The 11,380-nt window shown below is 48.4% G+C and overlaps 2 protein-coding genes across 5 annotated transcripts in view; one reads left to right on the top strand and one right to left on the bottom strand.

Moving 5' to 3' along the window:
• The window catches only part of CD320 (CD320 molecule), an 88,609-nt gene that overhangs the window by 32,776 nt on the left and 44,453 nt on the right, over positions 1-11,380 (top strand). Inside the window, exon 5 of one of the 4 annotated variants that reach the window (XM_074977959.1) lies at positions 1,164-2,043. The exons of 2 other annotated variants lie outside the window; for them this stretch is intronic. The gene's annotated coding sequence lies outside the window, so the exon portion shown is untranslated. Of the gene's footprint in view, positions 1-232; positions 2,044-11,380 lie in introns of those variants that run through there. One more of the 4 variants, XM_074977958.1, reaches the window with a different exon arrangement.
• LOC142002392 (bone morphogenetic protein 2-like) lies at positions 4,651-10,534 on the bottom strand. The gene is made up of 5 exons (XM_074978479.1): positions 10,252-10,534; positions 9,840-9,982; positions 9,330-9,452; positions 6,376-6,574; positions 4,651-5,057 (listed from the first exon to the last, which is right to left on the bottom strand). The coding sequence occupies exons 1-5, from the start codon at positions 10,532-10,534 to the stop codon at positions 4,651-4,653; spliced, it is 1,155 nt and encodes a 384-aa protein (XP_074834580.1).

Genomic DNA, 11,380 nt, shown 5'->3' with positions numbered 1-11,380 from the left:
AAAATGTAGAGGAATCCAGGAGCAACATAGTCCACCAACCAAAAACATGGCCAGCAAGGGCCCTTTGCATCATCCTCACACATCTCACACTTTCACTGAATAGACTACCAGATTTATTGAAGCATAAGCTTTCTTGGGCAAAGACCCACTTCTTCAGATGCATCTGAAAGCTTATGCTCCAGTAAATCAGGTAGTTTATAACGTGTGACAGACTTTCTCTTTGTTTTTGCAGATACAAACTAACATGGCTACCCTTCTGGTACATTTCACTGAATGGCAGCCCTGCCATCTGACAAGTCAAGCAAACTGCAGCCTGTCCCAGAATGTGCACAGAGGGGAGATACGTCAGGTCTGGGCTATGACTAACTAAAGGTTAAAGCTGGAGTATTGATGTGAGGAACCTTCACTGACTGTTACTGTACATTAAAACTCCTGGGAATTTTCTGTCCTGCTTCTGGAATGTATTGTGCATGAGGGTTACAATCATTCCTGATCTTGAGTTAGTGCATGGTGTTTCTGCTTGGGCAGAACTGGCCTCCAGATAAATGGACCTTGCCCACTGCCTAGTCTGTGCTGCTAGTCAGCACAGGTTTACCCCATGTTGTTTTGACATGAAACCAGACTCTAGACAGGAATTCAGGGATTAGCAGATCTGTGTCCCCATGCTAAGCAGCTGCTATTTTTGAAGTGGTGTTTGAAAGAGGATTGACACTGACTTAGCCTTGCTCAGTGCTAGTGCCAGGAGACCAAATGTCAGAATCCGACCTATACCAGGCACCAGTGTGACAGGGTGGCCTATCAGGAGCCGAAGGGATTTGCACAAAATTAGGAGGCTGAAGGAGCCCCAGAAAGCTCACCTAGTGATTCATCAGGATCACATGCCCAGCACCATCCTCTTCCCAGGCATCTGCCCCCCAGCCAGGGCCAAATTAACACATTAGCACATCTGCGTGTGCTGAGGGCCCAGATTTGCCTTAGACCCAAATCTGAGCAACTTTGACCCTGTGTGCCAGGTTGCAGTGCCACTCACTCAGATTTGACCTCGCTGCTCCCATGTCAGCCCCTCACTCCCGAATGAACCTAAGTTCTTTCTCCCACTGATCATCATCCCCAGCCTCAGACCCCACCCCAGCCAGAGGCATGACCATGATCTTCATTCCTAGGGTACGTTTATGCTCAGCTTCCTGCTTCTACTCCAGTCCATGTGGGAGGCTTTCATCAGCCAGCCCTGGCCCCTGCTTATGGTATCTGTGTAGCTGCTGCCTCTCATCACGTAGAACCGTGGCGCTCAACCTTCCTGGACTACTATACTCCTTTCAGGAGTTTGACTGCTCTTGTGTAACCCCAAGTTTCACCTCGCTTAAAATTACTTGTTTACAATCTCAGACGTAAAAGTACAAAAGGGTCACAGCGTGCTTACTGAAAAATTGCTGACTTTCTCATTTTGTCTGTATGAAATTTTGTATTGTTTTTACTAGTGCTTTTTATGCAGCCTGTTGTAAACTAAGCAACTATTTAAACAAGATGATGTATTCCCAGGCCCTCTCAGAGGTTCAGAGAGGCCCAGGTCACTTACTGCTTTTAAGGCCCCTGACCATAGTAATAGTAGTAATAAAATGACAACACATGAAAACAAAGGCACCAAAACAATGAGCCATTTGATTTTTTTATTTAACAAATGCTTTTCTAGACTTCTTCTGTGCAAATCTACTAATCATTAGGTATGTGCATAAAAATAAGTTGTAAAAACTAACAAGAGTCAAAATTTGAGACCCACTTTGAGCTTGAGGCAAAAGACAAATGGCCCTCTTTAAACCCCTTCTGATTGGCCCTGTGTATCCCTGGAGTACTGCCTCTTGGGAGTCACTGGTTTTAACCAATAGCAGCTCAGCAAGGCTATCAAGGAGGGGGCAGAACTGGGCAAGGCCCGGAGGGAGCTAAAACAGCATTAAAATCTACATCCAGTTTTCCCAGTAACACTTGGCGCTGTTTCCTCTCTCACAGACTTTGGCTTTTTTATGTTGATTTTTTTGGTTGTTGACAGCGTATCAGAAATGCCCATTTAACCACAAATGGTGGATTGCAAATAAATGACACGGCTCCATAACAATTTTCTTAACACCATAGTATGAAAAGCTCTGTGGAACGTTTAAGTACCAGGGGAAAACGAGCTTTGCCTAAAGACTATTTTTCAGCAAGAAGTCGTTGCATTTTTTGAAGGATGTGTGCAAGAGAGCTTCTCTCTGTTTGTGTGTATTTTAAAAGCCCTCATCTGGGGCCAGGTCCTGCTGCTCCTGGAGTCAGTACCAGAACTCCCATTAACTGAAGGGGGAAGACTGGGTCCCAGCTGCGTGTGAGTGTGCAGTACCTGAAATACATTGTGGAGAGGGTACAACATAAAGCAACTGTACAAGTCACTGCAGTGGGGAGTTCAGCTGCAAGTGTTTGCTTACCCCTCCCCCTTCTCTGTAGGTCCCGAAGCTCTGCTGCCTGGGGTTGGGCTGAAAAGCCATCTCTGCAGGCTCTGTGTGCGGCATAAGGACGATGCCAAACTCACTTGACTGTGAAACTTTCTCAGGAAACTAGAGTCAGAGACTGACCATGAGGATTTAACCCACAGATCAGATTAGCCTCAATCCCCCATCCTCAGCAAGCAACAGCTTCAAACCAGCACCCTAATCCCACATTAAACAGAGGGCTGCAGCTTCTGAGAAGTGAACTGTCTGGGGGGCAGAGGGAGTCAGCCACATCTTCCTGTATTCTGGGCTGCTCACTCCTTTGGAAACTCCAGAGCATGGGGTCTGTTGGGGTACAAGTGATGGCCACTTGCTCTCTTGTTCATCTCTTGTGTTGCCCTGAGACCTGGGCAGGTGGGCAGCCGGCAGAGGGGAGGCAGATAAAGCTGCTCCCTAACAGCTGGGAGAGGGAACTTGCTCATCATTTCCACTAGGGTGAGGAGTAAGAGCAGGGGCAGGGTTGGTCTGAGCCACTGACCTCGACCCCTTGCCCCGCAGAAGAGTTGCCAGGTGCTCAGCGCTGAACCGGGCAGCCCGAGGCAGGGGCTCTGTCTGATTAAAGAAGCGAGCACCCCAGGCAGGGAAACGTCCAGCGTTGCACATGTGCCGGGTCCATCGCTTTACAAGGCTCCACCCGGCGCAGAACTCGAGTTCCGCCCGATGCCATGTGTGGCCGCGGGGCTCGCAGGCTGTGGGCAGCCTGAGGGCTAAGACCCGCTTCCTCCTGCTTCCCAGGGCTGTGCCGCTGACAGGCTCAACCCCACAACTCCCCCACCCCGCAGCCCCAGCTCACCCCCCCGCGCGCCCCACGTCACCTCCCCCAGCGGGGGCTCCAGTCACACGCCTGTGGCTCCCCTCCAACCTCCACAGACCCGGCCCCGACCTCCCCGGCCCCTGTGCGGCTCCAACCCCCCCAGCACCCCGCCCCAGTGCACCCCCGTTCAACCCCTCGCCCTCCCCGCTGAACCCCCCGCACCCACTGCACAGGGCTCTGGCTGCCAGCCCCCAGCACGCTGTGCAGGGCTCCCCCCCCCGCTCAACCCCCCTGCCCCGGTGCACCCCCCCATTCAAGCCCCCCACCTGGTTCAACCCTCACCCCCTCGGCTCAGCTCACCTGCTCTGCCCGTCAGCCGCCGCTGGCATGCACAGGGGCTCTAACCCCCCCCGCCAGCTCAACCAACCCCTGCCCCAGTTCACCCCCCCTCTGCCTGGCTCAACCCCACCATCCCCAGCTCACCCCCACCCCAGCCAGCACGCACGGGGCTCCGGCTGTCAGCCGCTGCCGGTGCACAAGGCTCTACTTGCCCTCCTCCGGCAAAATCCCCGTCCCGGATCGCCCTGTTCAACACTCCCCTCCCCTTGTGTCTGGTGGTTTTGTGGAAGACATCTGGCAACCCTGTGCAGACCTAGACCCCTTGAATAGCCACCAGGCAACTGTAGCCTTGTGAAGGAAAACTGCACTCCGAGATTGTCTATCCTAAGTTTAATAGTAACAGAGAGGAAGCCGTGCTAGTCTATACACTATCAAAACAAAAAGCAGAGTTTAATAGTTACTCTTAACACATTTTATAAGTTGCATAAGGCAGAAATGTACAGACATTTACAGGCACACTGTACAGGAGTTTTCCATCATATATTAATGCTTTTGCTATATACATATCATACAGCCTTGCAAGGTGGTGTTTCCATGGACAGTGTTTCCCGGAGGCTCTCTCCACAACAGCCTGTGGGACTGCACCTGGGAACCGCCCTGGGAAATTAATTCACTTCATTTTATTTTAAATGGGACTTTAGCCATGTGACAAAGGCCACACCAAAGGGACCGGGACACACAGACGGATCTCAGGCTTAGTTATTTGTTGTTAAATAAAGTATGCCCCAAGTGTTATAGGGAAGTTAGGCACTTGCTGGCAGTTTTAATATAATTGCCCCACTGAAGAACTTGCTTGCAGAACAGATTCTTGAAAGTGGGGGAAAATGTAGTATCTTTGGCCTGCTGATCTCAGTGGGGCTGCATTCCACAGGCTCAGTTTGGTGAGTGGCTCTTGGAGTGTTGGCTCCTGCACGTTCGCATTTGAGGGACAGAGGTTCCTTGTTGCCCTGGCCCAATCCTGTTCTTCCCATGGGATAGGTGTCAGTGGCAGCCACAGCTCCCAGCCACCATGTCATCGTACTGTTTAAGGACAACATTCTCATCATCATCGAAGTAGAGAAGGTTGATGGAGAAGAGCTTGTCTGGGACACAGCAGGGGCTGCTGACACCCTGGCTCAGTTTGAGGGCATTGATGATGGACTGCACTGTGGCATGGTTTGTTGGTCTCATGTTCTCACCCAAGGGAAAAGGGCAGGACCCTTTACAGTGATAGGCATTGTAGCTTTTTGGGGAGATTATCCAACCTGACCAGCCGATTTCCTCAAAGTCCACGGAAAGGAGTTGTCGCTGGCATGGCAGGAACTGATCCACAGAGCGGGCATTCCGCACCCTGGCCACTGCTGGGGCCAGCGGTTCAGCCAGGAGCTCTGGAGTCTGAGGGCTTAAATCTACAGGGGAATAATGAGATCAGGATTGCATCTTATTGATCAGACAGCTTTTGATGTGACACTGAAAGCAAGATAGCAAATGTGTACAGACTCCTCCCCGATGCTTCCAGACAGGCTCTGCCCAACCTCCAGCAACTTTGCCATCTGGTCACTCATCCCCCTTCTCAAAAGTCCCACCATCAGGCTGAATCCTTGAGCACTTTGGATGTGCTTCTCTCACTCACACAGCTTTAAATCAGGAGGGACATCATTCAAGGCCAAAGAGTTACAATGGAGTAGAGAAGAGATTCAGATCCAGAGGTTTGCATTCATCTTGGAGCTGACATCATGAGAGAAAGGCAGATGGATGCCTATAAGGCTGCACCCAGGTCCAAAACTAGTTCTCTAAAGCATTTAATCTGCTGTGGCTCCCCTCCACTGTAGAAAGAAACTGCAAACCCTTCATGTACCATTGTTTGCAATGGAATGTTAGGAAGGTAGGAGCACCAGGTTTGCTTTACCAGCTCAGACCACTGATCCACCTTGTCCAGTGTCCTAGCTCTCATGGCGGTCAATACCTCCGGCCAGCCATCCCTTTAAGCACCTGGCTAATTCCACAGTGTTCTTTGTAAGGAGGAGGGATCTGATCCTTTTGGAGACTAGCTGATATCCTGAATCATGACACTTAATTAGCTTGTCTCTGCAACAGGAAATTACACTGCTTGATCACTGCCATAAACTGGAGGTGAGCAAGATTTATTTTCATTTAAATTAGTCCCGTGGTGCTTTTCAGGGGAAGGATGGGGAGTGATTGTTATATTATGCTATGATTTCACAGATAGCTGCACAGGAGACGGAATTACCGTCCTGTTCTGCTCTGAGACAGGACTTTACCCAAATGCCTAAGGGAAGCGGGGAGAAGGAAGTCACATTACAGGTAAACTGATCTCAGGTGCCAGCCCTGCAAACTGCCCGGGAGTAGTGTCTCACTGGATTTTCACTGGCTCCTGCATCACACTGGACCTGGGACTTAGCTAGTGAGGTATGGAGGCATGGAAGGGTTTAGCTACCTTGCCCACAGCTGGCCTGGGCTCTGTGCTAGTTAGAGGAGTCCAAAGCAATGACCCTTCCTTTAATCAACAGGGCCCAGATCCTCAAGTGTATTTAGGCACCTAATTCCCACTGGATGCAAGTTAGATGCCTTTCCTCTCAGCTACGCCTCCAAATCATGAGTGAGGAGGTGCTTGCAGTCCCTTTACAGAGGAGGGCGGTGCTTTATCCCCTCATTATTTCATTGGCTCTGTGCCCTTCCCTGCAGAACACAGGGGGATTTGCTGACCTGGGAGGCTGCTGACAGGCAGCGCGGCTCCTCGTCTCCCATCATCAGTGAACAGAACCAGCATGGGCTTCTTGCTTTCATGGTGATCTCTTCCTGATGCAAATCGCACCACAGTGGGGTCCACTGGAGCACCCCCCAAACCACGGATAGTCACCAGCAGGCCATGGTTACTGCTGTCTTCTTCCATCCAGTCACGAACCTGAAAAAAACCACAATGGTCAGCATGGCAGCAGTGCTTGGAAAAGGACAGGATCCAACTCCTCACAAACAGACGATACTGGGTACAGACGTGTTTTCCAAACCACTGAGGATGTCTCAGTCCTCCGATTGTATCAATCCAACTCCCACAGCCTCTCCAGCGAAAGGAGCAAAGCAGAAAGCCACTGCTAGTCTCACCTGGTGACAGCTAACGCACGCACCACACTGGGAAGAGAGACGTCATCAGTCCCACTACTCCCCTGTACTGGGGCTGAATCCTGCGGGTAGCCAGGGGCATAGGCAGCATACATCTCCTCCCCCTCATATTACATGTACTTGCCCAGAGAGAGGAACTGAGTTTCCCTGAGAACTGCTCTGCTGGTGTCTGAACCTAGATTGAGGCTAGAGCTCCCCAAACACCCTGGCCTGTGGCCAGGTTCATCCTGTGCTACTTATGAGCAGCTCTCAGTGGGCCCAGAGCTCACCCTTTTATTCAGGAATCCTTTGGTTACCCCTCTGTAACAAACAGCCTCAGGTCTTGTAGTCCCAGCAGCCCCAGTCAGGGCTCAGACTCCCATTGTGCAAGGTGCTGTACACACATGATAAAGGCAGTCCTTGTCACAAAGAGCTCACAGTCCTAAGGCCCTGATTCTGCTGCTAGCAGCACACAGGGCACCCCTGATTTCAGTGGGCCTCTACATAGATATGGGTGAGTTGTACGCTGTCAGTTTCAGGCCTGGCACCAAAACAATCTACCAAGGGAAGTTAGTCGCTGGAGCTGCTCACCACATGAAAGTGCTTTTGCCATATAGAAAAGCAGAGCTGTGCCTGATCCCCTGATATATTGGCGAGTGTTCTCTCTGTCCCTCCCACTTCACCTTCATCAAAGAATTATGGGTCTTTCTTTATGCTTATCACAGTGTAATGCCCTGGACTGGGAAGCTGCTTTGGAAATATGACCTGTTAAAAACTCTGTGGAATGGGGACTCTCTGTGTATTTGTGCAGCTCCTAACACCATGTGGCCTTTAGGAGCTACTGTAACACAAATAATGGATAAATGTTATATTAAATTTCCACTTTTAAATCATTTACATAATTCATACATACTCAATCCATGTTTTAATAAATGGTTAAGCTACGGCTATAGAGTCCAGCAAGCCAATAAACTGCTTATAGCAATCTACTGCTGAGCTTAAGTATCACAAATTGCTCATATTTTCAACATCCTTACGTGGGCTGTCCATCAGCTATGAAATCTTTACTTTAAATGGAACATTCCTATAAAATGTGACCATAATGATGATAAAAGTGTGAAATTAAGAGGTGTTAGCCCTACTCCCAGTCCTTGCATCTCATCATTAGCTTCTGCCTTTCAGGTATGGCTATAGGCTGCTTATGGACACATTGCCTATCAAACCCTTACAGAAGAAAACAAATAAGACTGCCACATCTCCTTGCTGCCCCTTTTCTACCAATTAGTTTTTACATTAATTCATATTTCTGGAAGGTATCTTCTTGTTTCATAATAAAAATGGTTTCATACAACTTTTTGTGTTATTTAGCCTATTTTATCATGGTTCATATTAAATAAATGCCAGTTCCCCTTGGCATTACCCCACAAATATAGACCCTGCAAATATATAGATGGTGCCAGATGCTGCTCCTGAAATATACACTCTGTGCCACAAGTCTGAAAAAAAATCATCAGCATCAATAAAAAATTTGGTTCTACTCTGAAAAGTGAGTGTGAAAACAATTGGCATGGTGGTCTCAGTGTTCAATGTCTGTCTGATTTCAAGGCATGCCTGCTCCACTTCTAAGGGAAAATATGTTTGTTCCTGATGACCACCAGCCTGTTGGTGAGTCCTGTCTGGCGCCTGGATTGCCCTTTGGGAACCTGACGCAACTGGTGGATTATGGATGTGGTTATGCTAACACTGAGCCATGTACCTCAGAGTAAAGAACCTGTGGTTAGAATTTAGTTACCAGTTCTGCTGGTACTGCATGAGGGAGAACTGGAGCCCAACTCATTTGGTCTCAGGCACCAACAGGAATGATGAGAACTGATTTTGATCTGACAAGGCAACTGCTCAGTCTACAGAAACTGGTGGGTTTTCCTGTCATCACTTTCCTGACTGTAACCCCAGTGCAAACAATGTTTTATCAGAAAACCAGTCTCCTCTGTCCCCTTCTCTGGCTATGAAGATTACAGTCAGTGGCCTAACAACATCTGTACAGTAACATCTGGGGTACCCATCCTCACGACTCTTCTCACAAGGCCAAATCTGCTCTGCAAATTAGTTTTAATGGTGTTAGAAGAACCATTTCAATACAGTTCAAAAGAAGTTCTGTAATAAAACCTGCCTGGTCTGGGTCAAGTGAAGATCTGTGCAAGTCCCTCCCACTAATTCAAGAATATAGGATTGTGAAATGGACAGATCTGCTGTCGGGCTGTGATTTAAAAAGATCCAGTAACAGAGCTACCGTGTCAGAGGAGCTGGGCCTGCACACTGAGCCAAGCAGCTGGCTGGGGTCACTTTTTCAAATGTTTGCACAGGAAAGCCTTTGATAGACATCCCCTCCTTCCACATCCCAGCACCTGCCCAGCTAAGATGAAGCAAATGGAGGTGGAGGAAGAACATTGGTAGCCCCTTTGATTTAAAAGGTTTGGGGATGGCAGTTCGCAGACACAAAGCATGGGGAGGTTTTCTTCTTCCTCTCCATATGTATTTGAATGTAGACTGAAGACACTTACAGCCTGTGTGATGCCAAACACCTCCCAGCCAGAGCCCTGCAAGGCGACAAGTTTAGCTGCCAGCAGCTTCTTTCCTTCAGAGGATTCCAATTTGTTCTTGTCCAGGACTTGATAGACACTCACCTGGGACAGTGAATACAAGGTTATTAGCACCATGTGCCACTGGCAGGAAAAAAGATCATTGAAAGTCTATGTTTTACAGTAGAAGAGCTTGGGGAAAGGCAAATTAGGTTAGCCAGAAACGTCTGGGGTCTAAGGCCTAGTCTACACATAAACACTGCATCATTTTTTTAAGAAACTGTTTAATGGGTACAACTGATTGTGTGGACACTGAAATTGATTTTAAAATAATTTATATTGTTTTAGTTTAAATCAGTAAGGATACAGCTTTGGTGAGCTCAGCACACAAATCAAGAGCCAAATCCCATGCTCAGTAAGTGTACAAGAGTCAGTCTAGATTCCTAATACCATCCCTGAGCAGAGACAAGTGCCCTTCTCATTTCTCCTTACCTGGCAAAAGTGATGCCTCATATACATAGGTCCCTGGGGAACCTTAGTCCTCAATCTGAAGAGATGCAGCTCTGCTGTCAGGATCCTCTCATTTTTAGCCACACTCGATAGGATGAACAGGAAATGCATCTGATCACTGTGAACTGGACCAAAGGGTTAGATTAGAAATCTTGATGATGCTGTTTCCATCAAACTAAAAAGGCACATCACATGCATACATTCTAAACACTCTACACTGATGCTACACATGCTCTGGGAGGATGTACTTCATCAGCACATATGGGATATTGCTTTCTCCTGGCCTCCCCTTAGTTTCTAGGAACCAAACAAGCACCAAAGGTCCTAGCATACTACACACAAACTCTTAGCAGATCAGACCATCAGAGCAACCACAGCTGTCAAGAATTCTTACTTTTATCCAAGAAGCTGCGGACAGTGTTTCCTTCCAGAATGTCAGGGTCTTTGGTGATGCCATCAGCTCCTGCTACCGTGTTGTATAGGTCCACCATGTACTGGGGAGGCTGCTTGATATGGTGGGGTGAGCGGGGAGGATCTTCTATGCCAAATACTTCCAAAAGCCTCTTAAGAGCTTCTGTTCTCACATCTTCTGACTCCTCCTCTGGAAGGTGATTGGGCGGTCTGGGATTGCAACTCTGCAGCCTGGCGAGAAGCAGCAGCAACAGGAATCTCAGCATGTCTGTCTTTTTCCAGTCCCCCTGCATATCTGCAGCTGCTGCCCAGAACCTTATTTATAACACTGGGGAGAGATGGAATTAAGTCAAATATGCAAATGAGCCATCAGGAAAGTCAAAGAGAGCTAACTGCAGTGCTAACAAGGTGTGAAACTGGGCTACTGAATGCTTTTCAGCAATTAGCCCAGTACACAAGCAGTATGGAGCAGGAAGCCCACTTGTGTACTCTTGTTATTTGAGAGCAGAGTGAGGGGGTCTGGAGGAAAGGGAGCAGGCAGGAAGAGGCACCTGCACTTCTCTCGGTAGTAAACAAGAGTTTGCTCTCCATAGGAGATTAACTGACTTCTAATGATAGCATTAATGGGGCAACCATGGAAACCTTTGTGCTAAAGAATTGAACAGCTCTGAGCAAAGAATAGAGGAAAGAGAGGAAGAGCCTCATGCAGCAGAGGTAAGAAATGCACCTTACAGGTAAATAATCACAGCTCACAGGGGTGAGAGATCAAGACCAATAGACATTTTCTAGTGCAATGTCCAAGGAAGATGCTTCAAACTATGCATAATAAGGGAGAGCAAAGAGATGGGAGTGACAGCAGACCCACCCTTCCACTGCAGCTAGTCTGAAAACATGGCAATCTAGAGAAGTGCAATGGATCAACCACCTGCAACCACTGCTGTTATAACCCTAAAGATGTCTAGAGCTGTTCTGCACAGGGTTAGATGCTTGAAACACTGGCAGTTTGTGGACAATCCTGCTCCCAACAGTGCAACCTCCCATGGCCACTGGGGCTATGGAATGCTAAGAAAAACAGTAACTACACACCTAGTGGTGTAGTTCACTGTCCCATG

Source organism: Carettochelys insculpta, chromosome 27 (genome assembly GCF_033958435.1).
Source record: "Carettochelys insculpta isolate YL-2023 chromosome 27, ASM3395843v1, whole genome shotgun sequence".
Lineage (NCBI taxonomy): Eukaryota > Metazoa > Chordata > Testudines > Carettochelyidae > Carettochelys > Carettochelys insculpta.
Note: the sequence above shows the minus strand (reverse complement) of the source record. Positions and strands in the feature narration are given on the sequence as shown.

Excerpts from the sequence above, each read along its gene's own strand:
- LOC142002392 (XM_074978479.1), bottom strand. The coding sequence starts at position 10,534 with ATGCTGAGATTCCTGTTGCTGCTGCTTCTCGCCAGGCTGCAGAGTTGC. Across the intron at positions 9,453-9,839 it reads TGAGGCATCACTTTTGCCAG|GTGAGTGTCTATCAAGTCCT; the intron begins GTAAGGAGAAAT and ends TCACTGTCCCAG. Across the intron at positions 5,058-6,375 it reads GCCTGTCAGCAGCCTCCCAG|ATTTAAGCCCTCAGACTCCA; the intron begins GTCAGCAAATCC and ends ATTCCCCTGTAG.